At 40.4% G+C, this 26,626-nt stretch overlaps 1 protein-coding gene across 1 annotated transcript in view; it reads left to right on the forward strand.

The window, feature by feature from the left end:
* Nucleotides 1–26,626, forward strand: part of nbas (NBAS subunit of NRZ tethering complex) — a 177,435-nt gene that overhangs the window by 33,011 nt on the left and 117,798 nt on the right. Inside the window, exons 22-32 of the mRNA XM_072441583.1 lie at nt 3,033–3,119; nt 3,846–3,999; nt 7,899–8,081; nt 10,468–10,641; nt 10,963–11,096; nt 16,879–16,941; nt 18,665–18,787; nt 18,866–18,968; nt 20,500–20,577; nt 20,681–20,835; nt 23,388–23,500. Coding sequence (XP_072297684.1) covers nt 3,033–3,119; nt 3,846–3,999; nt 7,899–8,081; nt 10,468–10,641; nt 10,963–11,096; nt 16,879–16,941; nt 18,665–18,787; nt 18,866–18,968; nt 20,500–20,577; nt 20,681–20,835; nt 23,388–23,500 — 1,367 coding nt within the window. The remainder of the gene's footprint in view (nt 1–3,032; nt 3,120–3,845; nt 4,000–7,898; nt 8,082–10,467; nt 10,642–10,962; nt 11,097–16,878; nt 16,942–18,664; nt 18,788–18,865; nt 18,969–20,499; nt 20,578–20,680; nt 20,836–23,387; nt 23,501–26,626) is intronic.

Here is a 26,626-nt window from a genome sequence, read left to right on the forward strand (position 1 = left end):
AGTTTATTACTCAATGGACTACGTTTGATTTACTTTGTAGTTACAGCTGTTAATTAGGTAGATAAAACATGTAATATTTGTATTCAATATTAAATATAAATACACCACACATGTCAAATGTTTAATGTATTAGGTTTTGTTGTATAATATAGAAGAAATGTGAATATTGAGGTTAGATTCTATCCTGGATTTACTGAGGAGCCCACTAGCTTCTTCTCTGCTTCATTTCATCCTTCTTTGCTCCTCTTCTTCCCTTTCATGTATTCAAATCTGCTGTCACATGTACAAAGATCCAGGAACATACATTACCAGGCCCCTGAAGTCAAGAGCATAAATGGTGTATAGGAATAATTATGAGCACACCCACCTATCCCCTCACTCTCTCCATCAGCTCTGCCTTTTATTAAGCGTGTCTTGAGTTTGTATGGAGGTCAGGCGACTGCGGCGCTGCAGTGAGCATCCATCACAGAACTGCTACTGCTGTGGGGCACTTTCCTATTTCCCCCGCTCCTTCGACCACGGCTGCGACACAGCTTCACTCCACCGCCATCTGTCGGAAAATACGCCATAATCTTGCCTGAATGCACCCAGAAAACTTCCCCGTAATATTGATCTATACATTCTTCTAGGCAACTTACAGATGCAGAGTAGACTGCGGTTATTGAAAGTTTAAAAGAATTACCAGTGGAAGTAAAACTAATGTGACAGATAAGTCTGTTGTGCCACTTGTGCTGTGGAGTAGATTTGGGAAAAACATACTTTTCAACCCAAGCTGACTTTCTCACAATATCTCTGTATGAATTACACGAGCAATAAATATGTTGATATCTGCTTCTGTAAATGACACATTTAGCAGTTTGTTCTTTCGTGGATAGCATACCGCATTAGTGCTGTAGATTATATAACAGTCTTCGTTTGAATTGAATTTTTCTCAAATTTTTCAAGTTAAAAATATTATACTTCCCATTATATTCTGGATACATGCGGCCTTATTACTTACTTTGAGATGCCTGCTTCATTTAGTGGAATTTTAAAAAAAGAATCATAAATACTCCAACTGTTCTTCTCAGCCCTTGTCCCATTGAAGTCGGACTTTTAATGGATGGACTTGCTTTGGAGGTTTGCTAAAAATCCCTTTTGGTTTCACACAACATAAATTACAAGGGTTTGGAGAGTTAGAAAAATTGTGATTGAATACAATTTATAGTGGTGTAAAAATAATCCCAGCTTACTATCTTGTGGCATGCATTGGCCCCCAACTTCAATAAAATATATAGATGATTTGTTGCCTGTGGTATCTGCTCAAGTTTTTACAACCTCGGTTTATATTTTGTTGTCTACAAATAAATAGATAAAAAGGGGAAGTGCATTCATCTTTAAAATAAAAGCTGAGACTTTTTAGTTTCGGTGCGACATTTGTGTGGTGGTCTCGACAGTCCGTCTGACATGCGAGGCTACGGTTATGTGTCTTCTGTGTTTCCTATTTATCAATTTCAATACCTGTCATATTCAAGGAGGCTTGGATTGTAAAATGATAGCCTTTTTTTCTATTAACACACTCTTCCAAGGTTCTTTGACTTATTTATTATTGTGCTTTTGTTTTACACCTTTTTTCTTATTACAATCGGCTAGTTCCATTTCACATATGTTGCTCGCTCAGCTCCGAGTTGGGAGGTGGTTTACGGTGTGGTGCTGATTTATAAGATGCTGTTATACAGTAGGAGAGTGGGAAGGTGTTATGACGCTAGTAAAAAAAAATATCCTTACTGTTTTATATGGACTCGGGTTGAGTTTGTTTGCCTTTTTCAGTAGAAAACAAGTTGGAAATTCGCTGCCAAGAACTCAAGATGTTATGAAAACTTTCGACCTGTGAAGCATTAAGGCAAACCACCAAAAAAAACAACAAAAATCACTGAACCCATTGAAATACTGTATCAATCCTTCTCAGCACCTGCAGAATCTTTTTTTTTTTTTTACATACTGGAGCATTGTAAAAATATGACTGATCTGAAAATTTATATACTGTATTTTACGGTCTTCAAGTCGCACCTTTTTTCATAGTTTTGGCCGGCGTGCGACTTATACTTATATACTTATACTTATACCAAGGAGCGAATTATATGTGATATTATTTGTTATTTTCACACTTGCAACCGCATTTCATACTCCAGTGCAACTTATATATGTTTTTTTCTTCTCTGTAATGCATTTTTTGGCTTATAGTCCGGAAAATATGGGTATTTCAAATTGTAGCTTATAATTTTAATATGGAAATGTATGAACGACGTGTGGTCTCAGAAGGGAGCTTGACAAACTTTCTCAGTTTATTTGAAATAAATGTGAGATTTTCATTTAATTTAAGAAGATTTAAAAAATCTAGCATTTTATATTTAGCAAGAAGAATATGGTATACATAATATTTTTTTATCATGGGAATTATTTCCCTTTTATTCAATGTTTCAATTGGTTTTAGAGTTGTTTTAAATACCTGCTGGGACAAGCTTGTTGGACAATATCAAAGGTGTGAGATAATCATGGCATTCATGTATTTGAGAACTCAGTGGTTCCTAATTTGTTTGAAATTCATCTAGGTGAACTTCTGTGTGTTTCCTAGTTTTTTATCATGACGTCAAAAAGCAAGTTTGGGGTAAATTATTAGACCTAAATAGGTCAATGAATTTACATTACTGTTGGTTTACAAAAAATGTTGGAGGGGTTTACGTTTGTTTGAAAAGAACAATGAGACAGTTTTATCTAGTTTTAAAGTAAGGCATGAATTCTTAAGCCAATTGGCTTCTTTTTCCATTTCCCTTCTCTTTTTCCCGTAACCTCCAATTAGTTTTTCCCATAAATGAAGAGCACCATGTCATCGGCATGCATTATTACATCGACATCAGGGCATACACTAGGAAGATCATTTACATAAATGTCTTATAGCTTTCCAAGTACAGACCCCTGCCATCAAAATGCATAAATGTAAAATGTTGATTTTAGTTGTGCCCTAAACTGATTTTATTTAGTATTTTTTCCAGAATGGATGACAATGGCACATTGGCATTGATTCCTTGGGATGAACAGAGACACAGAGAGATGGACTGGTGTGAAGCCGACGAGTGCAGGTGAAAACAGCTCGCATAATAGAAAAATGTATTGATGAACAACACCCCAAATTTATTTCACAATTACCCAGATGACACATGCTGTGGAGTATTGGCAAAAGTGCTGTGTACAACAGTTTTATGCTGCAGACAATGTTTGGAACGAAACCTGGCTCACATAAGCAAAGCAACAATGTAATCTTGTTTGGATGCCAACTCTTGCCATTTGTTCATAGTCTCTTGGCAATTCATCATTAATTTACAGTTTTATTTTGCAAATGTATTGTCAGAAGTGGCTTTTATGAGACGGGTTATTTCCCCCCAGTTTGTATGATTTGGAACGATGCCCCTGCCATCAGAGTTTGAACTGGCTATTCTGTATCTTTTCAGAAATGTAGGTATTCCAAAAGCCATTATATTCTGTACAAAGGACTATGTTTCAGCTGCCAGAACAAATTAAAACTGTACTTAACGTAAATTACATTTTCTGTGTTACTTGCCATGTGTTATTATATCTTGATCCTTTTAGAAAATAACACATACACAATGTTTTAATCATAATGCTAAGTACTACAAACTAATCCTAGCTTAAACCTGGAGCAGGATCCACAGACGCTGCACTGCTGTTGCCCTTTGCGCCTGACATTACATTGAAGGATGGGTCAAATTTAGTGAACATATTTTCTTATAGGGGCAATAAACTTGTACCTTGACCTTCACCACCTCGCTTTATGTTTGGCCCCTTAGAGCTGTTTTGGACCAACACGTGTTTGACAATGACGACTTCCTGTACGAGGAGTCCCCTGAGCTGCTGAGGTTCCGATCAACTGCTCCGTCCATCCAGCTTCTGACCGACTGGTACCAGACCAGAGCCAAGGACATCGAATTCAACTCCAGACAGGTAAGCACTTCTGATTGAACACGCTTTATATATGAAGAATAAAGTAGGACTGAACAAAATACTACAAAATGCTTCCAAATGTGTACTGATATTCAAAGTATATCCTATCAAAGTAGACTTTACTTTAAAAAAGTGTATATGTTGCCTTGAATGAGGCCTAGTTTTGACCATTAATTGCAATTTAATTATCTTTCTATATACTAAGTAACTCTACCTAAATATGAAACCTTTAACCAAGTTGCTTGTTTTTCAGCTCTAGTCAAATCTCATCTCGTCAGAAAAGCTCAAGTAACTTCTTTATATTTCCCTTTGATCACTTTGTTCGACTAAAGTAAGCTATAAAAAAAACATGACAACCAGAATTAATGTATCAATTACGTTTTTCAATTTTTTACGGGGAGACAGATGCTGGAAAGAATTAGCCGTCAGTCTGTCCGGACACAAAATAATTGCCTTTGTGCTTCTTTTTGGATGAGTGGAGCGTAAACAAGTGACAAACTGAATTGGTAGTGCAGAGAGGATGGTGCCAGTCCCCATCAGTCAAGGTCACTTTGATCCTATCCACAGCACTGATTATCGCACTTACCATATGGACTTGTAATGAAGAGTAACCACCGCTTCTGTCACTGTAACTGAAAAATAGGAGCTGATTGTGCGTGTTCAGTGAAGTAATGGGATGTAACACGGCCTGCCCACATTCTCCACCCACATCATCCGAGTGCTTTATATTGGCTTTTCACAGAGATGGATCAAGGTTGTCACCGCTTTCGTTTTGTCTTGGCGGAAAAGGTCTAACTGAAGTTAACTCGAAGCTTTTCCGAGTCATTTCTCCATTTCGAGAGAGTGAAGCCGAAGTGGTTTAGGGTCCACTGCTCATTTATGAAGACGGTGTGTGCACAGCAGAAAATAATTAAAGAGTCCCGAAAAACTACCCTGATAGCGTTTTAATTAAAGCCTCATATCATCATAAACTTGTTGCAACACAAGCCTGATAGGAGCATTACACATACAGTATGATTGCTAGCGCTACTCAAAAAAAAAAAAGAAAACAATCAAATTGCATTTTGATTTGCAACATGTGTATACACAATTGATTTTGTTCACAGTGCACACTGTAAACAACTCCAGGTGCTGAAATCTGAAATGATAAACTGATAAAAGAATTGCAAAAAAATCTGGTTTGTAAAGGTCTAAACTTTATGTACAAAAGATTTTTCTATAAAAAAAAACCCAGATAGTTTGTTCTTTCCCTGTCTGCTGTGCGCCGCCCCAAATCCTTTCATTGCAAAAACACATTTAAAACAGTTTACTACATTTCCTCCAGTGTGTTTTCCGTGACTAAGGGTGCACACTTAAAAGCGTCAGTTCTACTTATCTAAAACACGCTAAGTCTCCTCACTCTCCCCCCGTGGTGCGTTTTTGGCAAACCCGGACACATCTGCATTTGGGTTTAAATGCCTCAGTCTCGCGGGCTTCAGTGGTCATGTGAGCCACAAATCATTTACATATTATAATTATCTTTGTTTTGGCCATATTCCAAGGTTGTTTATTTAGTTTGATATTTTTCTGTGGTAATCATTACATTTGTGTATCTCTTAGACTGTGAAAGATAGCCATTTAGTCGTAGAAATGGTGAAAATATTATTTTCATATCTGTCTGTTTTGTAATGTGGGAGGGATCCACGGGGGTTTCAAGGCGAGCTCTTCAGCTCTGCCTTCAGTCTGATGTGGGTCACAGTGGAGGTAACGTCTGCGTGGTGGTTGGAAAGAGACTAAAAGGAGGACTAAAAGTCTAGGCAAAACCTATACACGTGTTTGTTTGTCTTTTCAACAACTTTTTGAACTCATTGTAAATATTTGTCAGAGCACCTTTTTTGCACTTGGTTTTCACTGTGGGAGAATTAAAGCACCAAAACCCGAAATTGCTGACTGCCTTAATTTGTTGGCGGACTCCGCCACAGACATGGGCAGCAAATATAGGAGGTCTATAGGAGTTTTTGTTTATAAGAGATCTTCTATTGAGAGTGTTTTTCAAACTTCCTATAAGTGATCTGTTCTTTTCCTCTGTATCTACCTCTGTATCTACCTTCGTTGCAACAATGAAATTTCCCCATGTGGGACAATAAAGGATTATCTTATCTTATCTTATCTTAAATATGAGCATTATATAATGGAAGAGGTAATTCCACAACAGTTACCTAGCAACCATACTGAAAACAAGAGCCAAAATACCAGTAGTTAGATTTTGAAAAACAATTTATCATATACCTTTATTTTGTTGAAAGATTGTTAAAACTGTCAGAAAAGTCTATCAGCTGCATCTAAATTGTCTCTATGTTTTCAATGTTAATGACATATGTAGAGGGATTCTGTTTTAGAACTCAGATCTACTTCCTGTGATTTTAAACTTGTATTTTTCTTCACAAACTGCAACTTAAGGGTAGTAAAACTATGATAAATATGTATGTGCTATCCCACAAAAATAAGTAATAATTAGAAAAACAGGAGTATCTGTCATAGACTCAGATCTAATTGCACTGCCCCTCATTCAAGGTAAATCTGTAAGTCTTTCTCCTCTTTGTTTTTGGAGCGCACTGTAATTTATTCAGTGGTAAACATTTTAAGTAAGCAAAGCTTGACATGGCCATAGTGAATGTGTCTGTGTATAAAGGCACACGCTACGCTAACAGACGCGCCACTGGGCTTTCCCCTTGTCTAAAAGGTGAGGAGAAAGCAATCATCACTATAGGGAGCTGTAGCTTCTGCTATTGATTGCCTGGCATCCACAGGTGGCAGGGCATTGATTGGCCGGGCGTGCTGCTAGCGTATAGGTGGTCGGATATTGACCACTTGCTCTTCTGGATAGAAATCTATTTTCAGAGTTAGAAGGAGCCCAAATCACCCATGTTTTATGTCGCAAAGACTAACGATTAGTATTAGTAATCACTTACAAATATATGTGTGTATATATATATATATATATATATATATATATTACTGCCCGTCCAAAAAAAAAATGTTTCAATAAGCTTCTGCAATGTCAAAAGAGTAATTTCATTCCAGTGTTGCATTATTTTTTTCATCAAAATCTTGTATTGATGATGTGAGAGAGTGACCACTGCACAAAGCCTTCTCCAGCTCGTCCCAAACACTCTCACTGGGGTTCAGATCTGGAGTAGATTAGACTCTGCTTCTCCTTAGATGTTTTCTCTGTTTGAAGCCAATGATTTGACCCTTCTCAAACACACTGACATCTTTTCCATGACTATGGGATTTGTCTTTCCACATGATAGTTTCTGAAATGAGAAGCCACTCACTGCATCATTTGGGTTTAGATAATGTGTTGCTGCTCAAAGACAATCACCCATGCAGCAATCATCTAATAGGTGGCTCGTGCCCATTTTTCTTATTTGAATCCAGGTGGTGACTTTTTTTTGAACAGGCAGCACATCATATGCATTCATATTAAACTTGTTGAAACTGCAATGAGCTATTCAGCTTTTTTCTGCTCTCCGGAAACGTTAAGCCACTAGGAAAAGGGGCAATGTTTGTCAGTCCATGTCAGAAACTGTTCAGGGTTTAGTCTGTTCAAAAGCTGCCTTTGGGGAAATGCATGCTGTCCTAGAATAAAAGTGTCCGGAAGCTCTGGATGTCAAAAAACTGTACTGACCCTTAATGTAGGACCCTGAGACACATAAGCGCAGCACATTGTCCACAGAGATGTCAGCAAGGACAGAACTGGTGGTGTCCTTGGTACGGCTGTGCAGTCTACTGTCTATTCCTGCATCCTTACAACTACAACATATACAAAATATAACTTTGAAATCATAAACATTGGCACAATGTTTGGATTTAAATTATTTTTTCCACTGTATTTCATGCACTTCTCCCTCCTTCAGGTGGACTGTGCCCTGTCTCTCGTGCGGCTGGGAAAAGAGCGCGAGATCCCGGGGTTGGAGAGCCTGTGTGATGACCTGGTCACCATGGAGACACTGGTGTATGAGACGTGTGAATTAAGTTTGACACTTAAAGACCTGCAGCATCTCAGCGACATTGACAAGCTCCGTCTGCTTATGAAGAACGTAAGAGTGATTACATCACTTAAGTGTTCAGCCCTGTGCACCAGCCGGCCTGAACAGTTATTATCACACGATGAGTTTCTGAAGTGTTATTCAAATAGAGTATAATTAGACCTTGTACAGATTTTACATGTCCTCACTCTCCTATCAGAGATGTCAGACATGGTTAGACAGGTGTGTAAGTAACATCAGAGTGTATTAGCTTCTACACATGCCTGATTAGCTTAACATTAGTGTCCAAGTAGATGAATCACAGACCTTGCATGCAAAATAATGTTCTAAAACGGGTATGTCCAGGCCCTCAGAACCATATTTTTTAGTTAGTCAATATTATTATTTTTTCATTAGGGTTCTCAGTCTTATTAAAGGTTTGATCGCTCAGTCTAACTTGCATTAAATGCACCTATTTGAATTATTTCCTGTATTAGTCGGTATAATCCCTCATTCGTCCAGGAGTGTTCCAGTGTAGAACAATTCTGTTGTATCATCTGGACTCGTTGTCCATTCTCAATCTGCAAATCGAGTCTGGGAACTACTCTGTTTAAGCCCTGCCCACCGGGCGGGACGTCCTGATGAAGATGCAAAGCGCTCTGTGGTTCAGAAGACACGCTAATTCAGGACCACAGAGCGCCGTGCATCTTAATCTTAAAGCCACAAACCACTCAATTGAAGACAGAGAGGTGAATATTCTAAGCAGGGAGAAAAGATGGTTTGAAAGAGGAGTTAAGGCAAACCTTCCGGTTGTATATAATAGTGTTTTGAAACCCTGGAGCGGGAGACGCCCAGGGCATTCTGATGCGAATCAGGTACTCAGTGAGGAGGGACTGAAAGTCAGGTGTTGATGTAGATAGCTCATTAAAGGGGCTGTTAGTAAACATGAAGGTAGTCTCAAGTGAGCAGGGCTTATGAAACCGAGTTCGTTCCCAGACTTGTCTCGCAGCTTGAGAATTACTCAAAATGTTTTTTTGTTTTTTCTTCTAAAAACAGAGTTCAGACAATACAAAATACTATCGTCAACTGGTTTTTGGACCTCAATCGGCCCTCTTCTTTGTCTGTGTTTCCATGTTTCCAACAAAAGTATTTGGACATCTCGTTTCTTGAAATTAAAAATTATAAATTTAATGAACAAATCAACATAATTTAACTTTATACTTTCATTATACTTGACCCTGTATCTTCTAGCTGACAATGAGGTAAACATGTTCAAACCTAATTGCTTTTACTAATAACAATTGCAAAGTTTATTTATTCTTAATTGCAAAAGCATTGGACATTATGGACAAGTTGTTGGAAATGACCCCCTGCGTAAGGTCCTCTCTCTGATCTGAAAAGCCTAGCATCTGAACCAGTCACGTCTCAGTGCTAGTGCAGCCTCTGCAGCTAAGTGAGCCAATTCTGGAGGTTCTGAACTGTTCACAATTGTCGCGTTTAAGTTTTTACCACACTGTCCTTGACGTCTTCTTTTTAACCTAAACCTTCAGAAAGCTATGAAAGGTGGTGTGAAGCAGGTATTATAGTTACTCGTCCCTATAGAGTACACAATATGAGTTGCCCTGTAAATTGTGGCTAATAACTGCCAGCTTTTGCCTGTGAGGGCCGCAGCCAGTACACTCTCCATACAGGCAGGGAGCCAGCAAATACTGTTGACTGCACTAACACATGCTGTTTGACTGCTGCTCCCTTTGAGCTCTCTCTGTGTATGTCTGCGTGTTTGAGAGTGTTTACCAAACTCTTCATGAGGAAATCTTGGCTGTGCCTGCCTCCGATCTCTTTCATAATCACAGACATATTACGGGAATGTAAAATGCCACTGTGTGGGTGGAAAAAGCTTGCATTAAGAATCTTAAGACTGGATGTTTACTTAGACAGGAACCATGACTCAATGGTGCAAGAGCCCTGCGTGAACTTGTCATACTCAAATTGCGGTACAGCTCACCTAGTACTGCTATTATAGTGTAATTCTAGTTCAAGGAGTTTTAAGTATATGGTAGAAAGTAGCGTTTAATTATTCTGAAAGGGCTGTCGAAAAAAGATAGTTTGTCCACTCTACGTTCTTTAGAAAAAGTACATTTCCATAGTAGTGCTTTGTAAAAAATGTCCTTTTCAAATTGATCTACTGTTACAATTTTGTCTTCATATTGATTGATCTAAATTTTTTATTCAACTAAATATTGTCTTGATGGCTTTCAATATTGATTTCATGAATATAAAGACTTTGAATTCTTCTACAAGTCACATGCTGTAGATCTGTTGATTAAAAAGCCCTAAGCAGATCATTGACGATTTGAAAAGAAGGGATCTGAAATATAATCTGTTCATAGACTTCAAGGAATTCTCTAAACAGGATATAATGCATGATGTTGTTCCTCATAATCTTTTTTTCTTTCAGTCAAGTTTGGAGCGTTATGTGAAAGATTGTTTCCAGTGGATGGTACCGTTTCTTCACCGCTGCGAGGGCAAGACGGAGGGTGTCTCAAAGTCTCTGCTCAGGGAATATTTGGTCAGCTTGTCCCAGCATGACCTCACCCTGCCCCTTATCATCTTCCAGCACTCCAAGCCTGACGTACGTATCCAAGCTACTAGCCGAATGAACAGACAGCCAGATGAAAAGGCAGTATGTCAGGCCATTTTCTCTTTGCCAGGGCCGATTGCTTTGCTCCAGCATCGTAAATGTTTTGTTTATGACCTTATGGGGGCACAGCCAAGGACAGAGCTGCTGGCTATTACAAAACATATACCATGTCAAAGGGCAGACGAGTGAAAGCTGCTGCTCCCAGACAATGTCTGGGAGAACTGTGACTACTGTGCTGTGTTCCAGAAAATGACAGAGGAAGTTATTCCCGGAGACCTAAACCTTCTCTTTGACCTCTGTGCTCCTCTCCAGAGCCAACAGAAGATCATAGGTGACCCAGACCAGCTGATGCAGGTGGCGCTAGAGAGCATCTACAGCTGTGAGAGGGACGACCAGCTCAGCTTGTGCTATGACATCCTTGAGTGTCTGCCACAGCGAGGCTATGGGTAAGAAAACTTACAATACTGTCCCACTTTCTTTCCTTAGTAACCTGTGGGCTCTCAAATGTTACTTTTGAGCTTTATTTCATTTGGTGTTTTTTGGTAAAATGTCAGGCCCTATTTAGTCCAATCCAATTTTTTATAGATGCTTTTAAAAACACAGCCAATGTGACCAAGGTCCTTTGCAAAGTTCGTATAAACAAGTATATTAAGTATTTCATATAAGTTGTACACTGAAATTGGGGAAAAATAGTTGTGAATCTGCCAGTCTGATGTACAGTGGGAGCTTGTTCCATCGGCCAGGAGCATCCGCTGAGAATGCCCAAACACCCAATAGTTTAATTACAGCAAGTGTCACTTTTTGTTGTTTTGAAGTTTAATGTACCATGAACTGTAATGTTCTACTCTTCTTTTGATTCATCTTTACATAAAATAATTCTACACAATGAAAAGAAAACAAAACAGAAAATACTCAATTGTGTATTACATAATGGCAATGAAACTCAGTCACCGTAATGTGCTATTATCATGTTGTAGTCTAAAATAACATTGCACTTGAACTAAAGTTATTTATTGGACAGACAAAGAGGCTAATAAGAAACTTTTTGATCACTGTTGCCTTGCTTGCCCTGTTAAGTCCTTTCCTTTAAAGGTCACCTATATTTCTTTGCTCCATCTACTTCATGATTACACTAGCCTCCAAGAAATATAAGCTACTTTCCCTCACCTGCCTTAAATCCATTATATACTATATTTTCGGCGATTTGAGAATGCAGGCGGAAGTGCGCATGCGCACTCCCCCGTGCGGACTGATACAACATACACGTGCGTTTGTTTATTAGCGTCTCCCGTAGATTTCCGTCTACTTCTGAGACAGCTCGAACAGTCTTTCTCCGTCTTCATTTTGTCCCGTACACTGAGGGAACTATATTATGATAGATCCATGCGCTTAGACACGCGGAACCGTGCTGCTCGTGGGGACGAGCCCGCACGCGGCTGCAGGTGAGCGGTAGGTGAGTTTTATGATTGATACGTGGCAGGACTAATCAGCAGTCCACGCCACGAGGAAATAAGACTCAGATTTTGGTCAAAAAAATCGTCCATTCAACCTTTAATCCCAAAACATTAAACGTTCTTAATATTTACATTGTGCTGATTTATTGCTGCTTTAGGCATACTTATTCTGTTATTAAATAATTACAACAGTAATTAGAACAGTCAATCCCTTCTTTACGGCTTGTCCCCGTTTCTTTGGAAAATGTTATTTGACAGTTTTTGGTCACTACAAATAAAATAATAAGCCATATACTGTAGCAAAGTATGATTATGTGAATTTGATCATCTTTTTTGTAACTAGCATTCTTCCACAGTACACAATTGGGCATCTAAAATAAAATTTGTCAATATTATCATGGATAACTCATTGAAGATATATTTTAACAATTGGTTATAATGGTTTTTAGCTCTGTTCATGAAGCGAAAATAATGTTCCTTTCCAAATCACTGCGTTTCTCCATTTCACCCGTCTTCTCACATTACACTTCAGGCTTCCTCTTCTTTGCTATTTGGATTAGCTTTTCCGCAGGGCTCTGGTGCTGTGTGTGCACTGCCTTCAAACTTTCACTTTCCTCCCAGGAGTGATCCCTCTGACTTACTAAGCTCCAAAGTTGCCACCCCTAAGCCAAATGTATTATATTTTCAGTGCTGGGAACGAAACCATAACTGTAGTTTCAACTCCCCCTTTCCAGGATGGCTTAATTAGGTCCAAATCTGCTCAGAATAATGTCATGTGTATCCACCCTTAGAGTGTGGGGAATACAAAAACAGGCAGATTAGGCTGTGGAGGCAAAGAGTTAGAAATTGGTGCTGAAAAAGTGATGTAGAAGAGCGCCAGTGCATATTAAGTGGGGGGTGCAGAAGCATTGATTGAGAGGCAGGCTTATTCTCACAGACACAAAAAGAGAGGAAGCGGTTTCATCAGGGTCAGTGCTCCAGTGGGGGACACTCTGGTACGACCCAGAATCCTTTGCCTGAAGGCACAGAATCACAGGGTTTTATTTTTAGTGGGAGCACAGTGCCAAGATATACACTCTGGTACATGGTGCACAATACAGGCTGGGCACACATGTAGGAGCAGAGTTGAGCAGGGTCTTGCACCACCATCCGTCAGACTGTCAAAATAATAATATAATTAAATTAAATAATCAGAAACACGTCATACTACTTTTGTACCTGTATGAAATCTTTGATAAGGTTTTCAGCTCTCTATAACAATTTTCAAATACAAAACTATATATTTTGTAATTTCCTTAAAAGTGAACCATCATCATCAGTGTTGTTGGCAGGTGACGAGAAGACTTCACATGGGTAGTCAATGAGACACATTTCCTATCTGGAAAATGTATGTGAATATGGGTTTTGCCTCAGTAAGAACTTGTTGCAGTTGCATGTGAGATGAGGATAGGGGTAGGAGGCATGGCAAGTTTATTTGTTCAGTTAATTTGTTAAGTTATATTTGAGCACAATACATACTCGAGGCTATTCAAAGTGCAACACAACAGGAAAAAATGCATTAAAATCACAAAGACATGACAAAAGTCACAAAACCGTCATTTCTATTCATTCAGTTTTGCTGACATGAAGCATACATTTTGTTTTGTCTGTGCTTAGTGATCCGCCAGATGGAAAACAAAATTTATTGGACCTCACTGGCAGACACTCTTTCCCATATTGATTTGACATTGCCAGCGTGACAGATGTCTCTTGGATGGGCACATTGCTTTTAGATTGATTCTTTCCCATGTTTGACCGTCCCTAGATGTCAGCGCGCTATCTGCCTCTGCACACGTCTGTGCTGATATTTTGGCTCACCTACCCACTGATCGCTCTTGATCAGTGGGTAGGTGAGCCAGGCTCTCCCTGGACTTTGCAGTGGTCTTAGTGCCGACTGACAATCTGACCAGCGTGTGTTCTTACCCTCTCCCTGCTATGCTGCTATGCTTGGACACTGGCACAATGCGCTATTGTGTCGAGAGAATTATCTACATGTTAAATTTTAATTGTGTCTAAATAGGAGTTTTTGTATTGTAAAGAATTTCTCTAGAGAAAGACCTTTTAATAAAGAGATTTAAAGGTGCTATTTTCAAGCTTTAAGTGAAATCACAAAGACATGACAGATATCACAAATCACAAAACGGTATAAGACATAAAAGAGCAAAGAAAACCATTTCAGTCATATGCAAAGCTAAACAAAACTGTTTTTAACTTGGATTTGAACATTGTCAGAGTAGAAGCCTGTCTCAAATCTTCATGAAGACTGTTCCAGATTTTAGCTGCATAAAACTGATACGCAGATTCCCCATGTTTAGTCCTGACTCTGGCACCAGCAGGAGGCTGATCCATGTTTAGTCCTGACTCTGGCACCAGCAGGAGGCCGGTCCATGTTTAGTCCTGACTCTGGCACCAGCAGGAGGCCGGTCCATGTTTAGTCCTGACTCTGACACCAGCAGGAGGCCGGTCCATGTTTAGTCCTGACTCTGGCACCAGCAGGAGGCCGGTCCATGTTTAGTCCTGACTCTGGCACCAGCAGGAGGCCGTTCCATGTTTAGTCCTGACTCTGGCACCAGCAGGAGGCCGGTCCCTGAGGTCCTCAGAGTCCGAGATGGTTCATATGGCACTAACATGTCCGAGATGTACTTTGGTGCTAGGCCATGGAGAGACTTGTACACAAGCAGAGCTGCTTTAAAGTCTCTTCTCTGAGCCACAGGAGCCAGTGCAGAGACCTGAGAACAGGACTAATGTGATCGTACTTCCTGGTTCTAGTCAGGACCCGAGCAGCAGCGTTCTGGATGTACTAGTATAGTAATTAACCTTCCTTCCAATTGATTTAAAATAACTTTATTTGTCTCCTAGGGGCATTTGAATTGACTTATAGGTCGAATGAAAGCCAATTCTCATTTAATATTAATAATGTCTTGCACATGAAATGCGCTTTGCAGGCTTTTTTACAATGGAAGAAGAAAAAGAAGTAGAAGTTTATTACAGTTTATTATTAGTGAAGGACATGTTTTCAGCAACAGAAAAACCGCCAGCGCCAACACAGGGTTAATCTCTACCAACAGAGAGCAGCAGAGGAGTGGAGCCGTCATTCTCTCCGCGCCCCGGACTGACACATTTTTGCCTTGAGTTTAGCCACGGCTTTGGCCACTGTCGATACCATGCGTTCTGTCCCACTCCGCGCCCCTCTGCCACTCTGTGTTTTGGTTCTGTCCCATTAGGCTTGTCTCCTCTCTTTCCAAGTCTTACTACCTCCACAAACTGACCGCTTGTTTGGCGATACAAAGCTGAATATGTTGCGTGTGCATTTAATCAGCGTTTCAGTTTCATGCTATTCCAATCTGGAACGATCTTCCTGAAGATGTGAGATAGGCCTCTACTATGAGAATGTTCAAATCTAGGCTAATATAACACATTTTAGAGGTGTATAAGACTGAAAAGAGTTTATTTGCACTCTTCTCTTTTATATCTTATCCGTTTTGTGAATTTAATGCATTTTTTCCTGTTTGTGTGAACCACTTTGAATTGGCTTGTGTAGGAATTGTGCTCGACAAATAAACTTGCCTTGATCCCATTTGTTTTTTGTGGTAAATGTTAAACATGGGCGCATTGGTACGAGTCAGCACCGCACAGAGAGCAGTCTGTGAGGCGCAGAGATAGAAGTGACTGTGACACACAAGTAAAATGAATGTGTCTTCTCCGTTAAAACACCTCATTCACCGCAGTGAAAGGCCAATTCTCCGCTGTCCCACTGCAGACAGACAGGTAACACTGACCCGCCCACTGTCTGCACAGCTGAGCTATGAGACAGAGGGAGCTGAGAGGAGGAGAGGCACAGGAAGAGGAGAAGAGGCACAGGAAGAGGAGGGGAGGCACAGGAAGAGGAGGAGAGGCACAGGAAGAGGAGGAGAGGGACAGGAAGAGGAGGGGAGGCACAGGAAGAGGAGGCGAGGCACAGGAAGAGGAGGAGAGGCACAGGAAGAGGAGGGGAGGCACAGGAAGAGGAGGGGAGACACAGGAAGAGGAGGGGAGACACAGGAAGAGGAGGGGAGACACAGGAAGAGGAGGGGAGACACAGGAAGAGGAGGGGAGACACAGGAAGAGGAGGGGAGACACAGGAAGAGGAGGGGAGACACAGGAAGAGGAGGGGAGACACAGGAAGAGGAGGGGTGACACAGGAAGAGGAGGAGAGACACAGGGAGAGGAGGAGAGTAGAGACGGAGGAAGAGCGACCGAGGGAGAGGAAGAGGAAGAGCGACCGAAGGAGAGGAAGAGGAAGAGCGACCGAGGGAGAGGAAGAGGAAGAGCGACCGAGGGAGAGGAAGAGAGGAGAGACACAGGAAGAGGAGGAGAGGAGAGACACAGGAAGAGGAGGAGAGGAGAGACACAGGAAGAGGAGGAGAGGAGAGACTGAGGGAGAGAAGACACAGATGGAGCTGAGAGAAAGAGAGGCAGGGAGCTGAAAGAAGGAGGAGAGACAGTTGGAGCCTATTCTATTGACAGTGACACTGGTACTAAAAATAATTTATAGAATTAAAACATGAGGCTACAAATTTCAGGTTCGTTTTAGGCTCTTAATGTTATTTTTATTGTTTATGTATTATTTATTTTTTTATGCTATTATAATATCTTGGGGCTGTGGGGGGGCATGGATAATGTTTCTATCTGCTAAGGGGGGCGTGCCAGAAAAAGTCCCTGGCCTTGGCCTATTCTTTCTGTTTCCGTGTTTCAGGCCAGAGACAGACATCACTCCATCCCTTCATGACCAAGTGGACAAACTGGAGAAACACCTCAGGTACTGCCCTACTTGCTCGTTACCTCCCAGGGCATATTCCTCTTCTGCTTTTGGGAACTACATAGTCCAAGGTGTTCAGTGTTCAATTAATCATTGATTCAAATGCATATTAGAAAATACATTAGCAAGATGATTATAACAGAATCTGCCTTGTAGCTTTAATCATTCTTCATCCATATGTCGCGGCTGTGGCTGTTTTCTTGTTAAATTGCTCAGAAGCTCCCTTCAGTTCAGTGATTAGTGCTGCACTGCTGGGAAGAGTTTGTGGCGATGCTTATTACTTCCCTCCCCTATTAGTGTCTTGATGGAAAACATTGAGGAAAAGAAGAGACATTGATGTGCTATAGAATTGTGCTAAAGCTAACCCAATATCTTCAGACCCCTGGGTGTCCCTTGATAGCCAAATAGCCTCCAGCAGTGCTTTATAAGGTAGGTGGAAAGGTGTATTGCAGAGCTATAGCTTTATGAGAAAAGAAAATGGGATACAATATGGTCAAAGTCAGGCAAAACATGGCCAGTTCTTGTTCTTTGTGATGAATAGAAAAGAATATGTCTGATCTCAGTCAAGTCACTGTGTAAATCAAAATCGTCTTAATTTTTATTTTTTTTTTAAACATTTTCACTTTTTAGAGATAATTCATCTTTTTCAATGCCAGTGTTTACCTGACAAGACACACCCTAAATGGATGTTCAATATTTTTGAATCAGAAAATCTATAATTTATATATGTCTTGGTAGGTCGTAGGGACTCCACTTTAATCTCCAAATGGCAGAAAAAAAAACCTAAAAACATTGATTACACAAACACATTATGCGTTCGACCAGGACAGAATGTACTACTATTACTCTCTTGCCTATAGCTTTGCATTTATACATCTAAAACTCATGCAAACACACCCTTGGGAACTGGTGGTAACATGCTTTCTAATGTTCTGTGCTGAAACATTGTGAGTCCCCCACCCCCAAGTCAGATGTCTCTAAATGCAAAGTGCCTTTCCTCTGAATAGGTGCTGTTTCCTTCATCCCTTCACCTTAACTTTGAAAGGGAACATGGAGACAATCCCCCACATCCATGCATGTACGCACAGACAAATAGCGCTGGTTGATATCGGGCTTGCCGTCTCTCGGACGTCTCTCACATGCTCAGCTTTTAGGCACCTGTTTACTATGGTAATGAGTTGCAACAGAGAGCGAACATCTGTTGCAGCACAACCCTGTTGAGACTGTGGTTGCCATGCTAATCCCACACCAGCGCGTACACAAAGCTCCTCTCACTCAGTCATGAGAGACAGTTCACATTTACATTCACCTAAACACAAACTGCCTTACAAAAGAGATGTGCTACAATGTCATTTATCATGTAGTTCTTTACTACTGCAGTTTGTATCGCACAAAAACATCTTGAAGTATTTTGTATTCAAATCTTGCCATGGTTTATTAGAATGAGTGGGTTTTCCCTATGTTACTGTTTGCTGTCTCTGCCTCCTACTATCTAAAGACATGCATTTATTAGTTACATTGGTCCATCTACATTGAAAATCAAACTGCTAATTGTCCATATTTTACTTGGCTAGGGTCCGTAGTTGCTGAGATTTGTGAACAATCTTAAATCCCTTGGAATAGAAATTTGAATAAACGGAAGAATATGTTTAAATTGTGTACTGTACTCCTGTACAGAATGAATGCTTGTTCATGATTATAAATGCCTCTCTTTTTCTTATAGTGTGGTGGAGGTCTTGGAAAAACACGGTTTGCAGAAGCCTATTTCATTTGTGCGAAACAGCCAGACCAGTGAAGAAGAAGCATACCAGCTAATGGTCAAGTTGTGTCGGCACAATGGACGCAAGTTTGTAAACTAGTATAAACATTATCTATGGTAATTAAGAGCTTAACCAAGCTAACAAATGAGGTTTATGTGTTTCAGAAAACCTCCCATTAGTGAGACGGTGTGGAGGGGGCTATTGCAAGACCTACTTGACATGCAGCATAGCGTCTACACCTGTCTGAAACCAGAAACTTGTCATCAGGTATTTCAACAGAACAAATAAGACCTTAGCCATAATTCTATTTCATTGTAACTAAAACAAAAGTTACAAACGCTAGCGTTCATTGCAATTAATTTCATGAATCCTGGATGACCACCAGAGGGCAGTGTTAAAAGCACCGAACTATTGCAAATGCAGAGACCATGGATCTATTATAATATCTGGATAGGGTAGGGCTAGCCGCAGCATGTTGCAGACTACCCCAGTGGCCACTCCATTGGTACTGCAGCCAAAGAAATCGTGCGTCCAGAAAGCTTTTTTCCCTAGAGCGCAATGTAACGAAAAACTGCTCGTGTTCGGCTGAAAGAGCACCTAGAGCTTTCAGAAAAGTCGGATATAGCGGCAATTCTTACCTATTTATGGGTCATAGACTTTTCTAATTTTAAGATTCTTCAGTTGTCTTTAAAACACATTTTAAGCTGTTAGCTTCGGCCACGCTCTAGCCCAGCTCGTAACCGTCAAGACCAATCAGAGCGCGTGTTGATGAAGTGAACGGGCCTAGATGCCTTGAAATAGCCCAAATGGCACGAATAAGCTACAGGCGTAAAACTATGAATCGAATCTAATCTATGAGTTTAATAACTACAAATCATGGAACTAATGACCCGGATCTACGACTCAGAAGCGATGTCTTGAAACGTTTCTACCTGAAAAACTAAATTACGTAATAAATGCTATGGAAATGGAATGTTTTGCCAAGTATAAACTAATCGATGTTACGTTTCGTGTCCATAAGTGTTGTTATCTGTATTACACAGACAAGAAACCTAAATATGGACTTAATCATGACTTTAGCATGTTTTGCATGTAGATCATCAACATGTCATCTGAATACATTTGACATGTTGCAGAATGATATGATTAAAAATCCATAATTTAAGAAATCAATGTTGGATCAAACATTCCATGTACTTAATAAGAACCAGAATTATTTCCATTGTCAGTGAAAAAGTTTCATAAAAGTAGTTGTTTAATATTTGGCTTTATCTCACACTGTGCTCTGCACTGCTCAAGTAACTCTCTCTGATTGGTCAGTACGATCACATGGTACGCAAACCGGACGCAGACCTACGTCACTTCTGGGCTGCAGTGTCCAAAGAGCTAATTAGTAAAGGCTAACTGGCGACATGCGCTACTGAGCAGCTCTCATTGACTTGAATGGGCGGCCATCTTGGTTGCTGGGGGCTTGGCAGAGCCTCATTCTGTACTTTCAGCATCCATTCACTGGGCAAAAGCACTCACGCAGCAGGGGGATTGTTTTAGCCAGTCAAGGAAAAAAGTAATAAAAAAACAAAAATATCGGTCAGATTTGTGTTTTCACCAAGATATTAGTACATGGCTTATACTGCTTTCAATACATTTTTGCATGAACAGCTTGTTTCGAAAATAGTTTATTTCCTTTTTCTCGATTAAATAATTTACATGGAATTATAGCAAAAAACAATATCTGCCCTTTTTAAAACGTTGTGCATAGTCACTTCTTCCTGTTGAATACTTGTGTGTGTTGCTCCAGGTCTTTGTGGAGTCCCTGCTGTGCTCCAGCCTGGTAGAGAACGTGCGCCTGGCGGGACAGCTCATGCACTGCTCTAAGGTATATTAAACAAGATTTCTTCAGAGAGTTCTCCCTCTGGCTATAAGGCTCTAAAGCTTCTATAATGAATCCTGCACTCTCTCTGATCTACTCTTGTCTGTAGATGAACCAGGATGTTCCTGTGAGTTTGTCTTTCCGGGGTAAAGGTTACTCCATAAAAGTGTCCTATGGCAACAGTGTGGACCTGGTGTTGGCTGCAGCTCGAGAATACTTCAACTCATCCAAAACCCTCACTGACCCCTGCATGCAGCTCGCCAGGTGGGAACTAGAGATCGCTTTTAAAATGAGCAGTTTGGACAAAGCAATAGTATACGTACAGAAAAGTAAATCGATGTTGACAGTGTTGGTTTATTAGTTAGTCTATACAACTATTCAATGCCTAATTTTTGCGAAGTTCTATGTAATATTACCATTGTACGTGAGCAGTACACTGCTTTAGCAGCAAGAACCCATTTCTCCTTGACTTGAATTTGAACATTGCTCCATTTCTATTCAGTTAAGGCAATTTTTGTCTATGCTCTTTACTTGGGGATCCAGAATACATACACTTATCCAATACTTTACGAAAAGTGAGTTTGGTCACCACTCCCTCCATTGCGCCTCGAGTCACAGTACCCTACAATTAGGTCAGTTTATTTCCGGGACACATGTGAATTAAAGAAGCTCAATGGTCTTCTGTCATTTAGCCTGCTTCGCTTGAAGCAGGTCAGTGGGCCGAAACGTTGCACTGCAATAAGTAACATTTTGCAAGGATTTGGCGTCGTACGGAACCACTTCTTCTTCTATCCTACACAGCTGTTTCAACTTTGATAGGCAAAGTCTCCTGTTCCTTTTCTGTTTTATCTGTTATTTACTGTTATTTATCTGCAATGTTTCCCAGTCCCTGTCATATTTTTGGCTTTCATTTCTCCTCGTGAGCAGCCATATTTGATTTAATGTGCACACGGCCGAGCTAAAGGCATTGTAATATTTGTGTTTAATTTCTTGGAGCACATAATAGGGGGCATGTTCTTTATGTGCAGAGCTGTCCGGCTATTTCCGATCTCCGAGGGGTGTGTAACCTCCTCGTCTGTTCCTAGTGGGGGAACGGGGCAGTAATTGGGTCGTCGTTTATTTATAGTAACTAACACAAAGTTGCCCCCTCATAGACGTGGACCGTATAATCCGTTGAGTCGCTGTGGTGTGTGTGTCTGTCTGAAAAGCGATCTGGACGTGTGCCTTTCGTGAAATTAATAGTCCACATAGGCGTAGTGTCCTCTAGACAAAAATAACCGTCCCACAGACACACATACAAATGGTTCATGTGCTAGAGGCTACGCACATATTAGGACAGCAGCAGCATGTGATGGCAGCGTGAATGGATGGGAGGGTCAGTGGTACCACACAAGCACAAGAGTGGACATCATGATAAAAGAGACTCCTAAAATAACATGGGAATCCCAACTACTATTGTCCGCTACAAAGACATGCATTACAACCATGAAATTACAAAAGGAGGATGAAACGTTTCCATCAAAAACTATCCCACCTTGACGACTGAGGGATTCCACCAAAATACTCTTTAAGCTGTAAAAGGTTTCTTATAATGTGGAATATATTATTATATTACATTATGTGTAGCTTTTGCCAATTAATGTATCCATCCATCCATCCATTTTCTATTGCTTGTTCCCTTTCGGGGTCGCAGGTGACTGGAGCCTATCCCAGTGACTTCGGGCCTTAGGCGGGGTACATCCTGGACAGTGGCCAACTCGTCGCAGGGCCAACACAGAGACATAGACATAACAGACAGCCTTTCACTCTCACATTCATTCACTAGGGCCAATTTAGAGTCACCAAGTTTGCCTAACACATGCATGTCTTTGGACGGTGGGAGGAGCCAGAGAACCCGGAGAGAACCCACGGTAACACGGCCAATTAATTTATCCTAAACTTAATTGATGAGAAATGTTGTACTCAATCATGATAATAATTTGAGGTCATATCCAATTTAATTTGTAACAAACCTCTCTGCATGCTCATTTTTGCGTTTATTTTTGCCACTGCATTGATAGAAGCCTGCGGACACTTTACAGCTTAAGTACATAATCAACATCCTCTGCTCCTTATTCTCTTTGAGTCTCATTTCACTAGGACAAAACTTTTGTTCCTGGTAAAAACACCATAACTCCACTCATGCCCTATTCAAACTGTGTCCCTTTAAAGTTTTTGAGGACTTAAATTACAATGAATTTTACTACCTCTGTTCACAAAGAAACCCAAGAAAATGTTGCGTTTCATCTTCAGGGCTTTGCTCTCCCTTTAAATCAACAGAGACAACGTCTAAAAATCCCTTCTAAGCTGTTATTTGTAAATAAATAATTTTGCTTCTCTCCTTCCAATTTCAGTTTTACCGTCTAATTGCATACATGGGAAATACAAGCAAATGTGACTTACATTTTGAGCGGGAGCCGCAAGCACATCATCCTATTAATGTGTGTGAATTTTAGCAAAAGAAAACGATCCTGAAGCAGAGCCATCAAACAAGTCTAGACTTTGAAAATAAATCCATTTTATCCTCTCTAAAAGGACTGAAACTTTCTTTGCAAATGTTCACCAATGAATGTGTTTTTCTCACTCAATAATATCCTAATACATGTTATGTATTTGTATGTGAGCCATGGAAGTGTAAAATTTGACAGCTTTTTCAAAACCATTTCAATAAGGCGATGTTATGGCTGAAGAAATGTAAATTGTCTTTTCTACCAATAAATGATGCCAAAAATTCAAGCTGTACTTTTTGTCTTCATGTTGGCTTTCCTTTTCCTCAGGGCCTGTCTCCAGCTGATCACAGACTGTCCCGTGGCCATTCAGGAGGAGCTGGACCTCATCAGCGCTCTCGGCCAACTCCAGGACTTCAGTGTCAACATCCTGCCGCTTCAAGGTACAAGCCACGCACTTAAGCTATCTACACTTCTTTGTCTATATGTGACGAGGAGGAGTTTCTCTCCACTCATCACAAACTAAAGTAATTTACTGTTGATTTGTCATTTGCAATAACAGTCATTTGAAGTAAGATTTAATGTCCTTATGCACTCAAGTTGCCTTTCCTTCAAAGTGTCAGCCCTCTCTCACTTTTCTGTATTTACATGTAGAGTTATTTATGAAAGAAATGCTGAGCAAGCAACATTTGTGTGAGGGCTTAACTACAAGTGAAGAATGTATAATGCTTTTATACTCTATATGTAACGCTTTTAAATTTGTGTTTATAAGCCTGACTCATCAGCATTCCACCCTTGTTTTCTTGGCTCCGTATCAGTGCACAACTGCTGCACTTGCTGTCTGATTTGTCTCCCTTTGAGGAAATTATGAAGCCAGAATAAACCAGCTTGACCTCTTATCAACTTACCTTTTAACCTTAGGTGTTTCTGCCTCCCTGGACCTGTTCTGTTTCCCCTTTTGCCCCCGTCAAAATGAGCTGAGCTGTGTTTTTTTTCCTCATTGTGTTCTCGGATCACGATACTCCCGCCACAGGTTTTGCTACTGACGCACACTCAAGCCAAGTGAAAGCGGGAATAAAGGTGCACTTTGTACGTTTTCTGGTGGAAGGTCCAACACTTGCTTGTCTCATGAACATTGTTTTGCTTTGCCTGGATTGTTTCACTGTATAATGTAACTAGGTTTAATTTATTCATTTGCTGTTTTGGGGAACATTTCACGCAAAACAACAGCAGAAATGTTTAGGACCTTCTACCTAAAAACCAAGATCAGGCCCCTTTTTAAGGCTTGAACAATAGCCTTGTTTGTAACTACTTCCCTAATTATATGTACAATTTGGGAAGAATCACCTGTGTAGTAAAGTGTAGTAAAAAAATAATGTTGCTAGTGATAGTTACAACAACAACAACAAGTGTGAGGTTAAATGTATTGCTCATACATATTGTCATTGGTGTAGGTTTATTTTATGTTCTATTATTGCCTTGGTGGCCTCGTAATATTTATTTGTATTATCTCAAGACAAAATACTAGAGCGCGTGAGAGGAAAAAACATCTTTTAGTTTTTTTTTGTTAGTAAAAAGCTTGTACCATGCATACACCCACAGATAAACAGCCACAGGTATGAAGCACAAAGGTAATCCATCTCCTGCAGTACTCCACCGAGCCTTAGGCAATACTTCACAGGCAAAGGCACCACCTTTTCCCAGAATTCCCTGCGGGCCTCACCCAAAGTGATGCCATGCAGTTAAGATCCTCAAAGGAACTGTTTGGGATGCGCAGGGGGCTGTAGAGGCACTAAACACGCCATTCTGCCCATTTCAGAAAAATGAAGTAAATTAATTTAAGTTTGTTTTTAGATTGAAAAAATAAGTTACAAGTTTCAGTTTGGAATATTTACTTAGCTTAAGATTGGCCTTGCCTGATAAATATCTTTGTAAGCAGCTGTGCTGAAATTGTTCCCTTTTAATTCTGCATTTTGAAGACATTTTAACAACAGTTTTTCTGCCGTTATTTCTCCGCTGTTATTTCTCCTCAGCCTGGGCAGATAATACATCAAGAAAAAGCTAATACTCAAAGTAATGTTGGCTGAGCTGAAATGGCCTTAGCTTATTATTAATGCATCGAGTCGCATTCATAAATTAAACAATACAAATTGGTTTTCTCAGATGGGATGTACAGACAAGACTGTGCCAGTCAAAAGGCAACTCTGCCAAGAACAGTAAATCAGCGCCAGACAGTCTTACTGGCATTCTGCTACTGTTGTGGCATCCGAAACATTTTGAACCCATTTCTCTTGTTTAATGTACCAGAGAGACATATGCTGATGCAGAAGATTAGCTGATAGAAGCTTTGTGTATGTAGAATAATTTAACGAGTGGGACATATTGACAGAGTGGCTTTCACTGCTATCTTTAGCGTTTCCCAATGTTTCTGTGAGTACTTTTGCAACCACTGTATGGAAATTCTGTGCATTATTTTGGCACCTATTAATGTCACAGCTTGTGTGTTTTGAAGAGGTGCCCTTGTTACGCCTGTTGTACACTGATTCTGGTCCAGTTCAGGACCCATGTTGGTCACTTGCAGATTACCTGTTACATCTCCAGTCCACTGCGACCCGTTTTTGATGAACGCCACACAGATTCACATGGTTTTGTGCAAGTACGCTCATCTAACGACCTGGAAACCGCACCAGACCGCTGCCGTATCCGACAAAGAGAGACTTCTTGTGGATTCTTTCCGCAGACCCACGGGCCTCCTGCCCCACTACCGCAGTGCTTGGCGGTCAGTGTAACAGGACGCAAGTCCCAAACCGCACTGGGACCAGAGACAGTGCAGGGCTCAGATTAAGGATTTTCACTTGTATAGCGGTGCTGCTAAACAATCGGTTATTTTTTCCAAATTTGTATAGCAATTTGATAATTGCATAGCAAAAGTCTCATTTACATATTAAGAGTATCATTTACATATTAATTGTCATTACACTCACAAAAAATATGCATTAAGCTTCTGATGGAAAAATAAAGGTTGCTGTGGTGTCCATCATGGTGTATTTTATGTGTTATTCAAATTGTACCGCTCTATTGACGTTCCATTCCATTTTTCGTTTTGTTATTTGATGACGGTCTCTAAGTACTCTTGTCTCTGCACATTCGGAGCCGTGTAATTCGCTGCGCCCAAAATACGCATCTGATTGTTAAAAACGAGGTTGTGTCACTTGACAGTGTAAATATGAATATTTTGGCTGTGTAAGATCTGCAAAGAATTTTGCTTTTAGGAGCTATTGACCTCGGAAGTCTGAATCTGTGACGCTAACTTTACCGCACGTGGCTCCTCCCACTTTCAGACTCGTGATCTGAGACAGCAGCGGCATGTCAACACAGCGTCCTACATGTGTCATGCCGTGATTGACGAGTGATCAGTACTTTTAGGCGCTTTGGTTATACAATTGAACACACATTTTTGTATCGCAAAAGCTGCGTTACAAACACACTTTTTTTCTGACGAATGCATCGCATTTGAGAGAAATTGCGTCGCATTTTGCGATGCGATACCGCTTATTCTGAACCCTGCA

The sequence above is a fragment of the Eucyclogobius newberryi genome, unplaced genomic scaffold (assembly GCF_026437365.1).
Source record: "Eucyclogobius newberryi isolate DKJ021-1_F unplaced genomic scaffold, fEucNew1.0.hap1 SCAF_1, whole genome shotgun sequence".
In the NCBI taxonomy this organism is placed as follows: domain Eukaryota; kingdom Metazoa; phylum Chordata; class Actinopteri; order Gobiiformes; family Gobiidae; genus Eucyclogobius; species Eucyclogobius newberryi.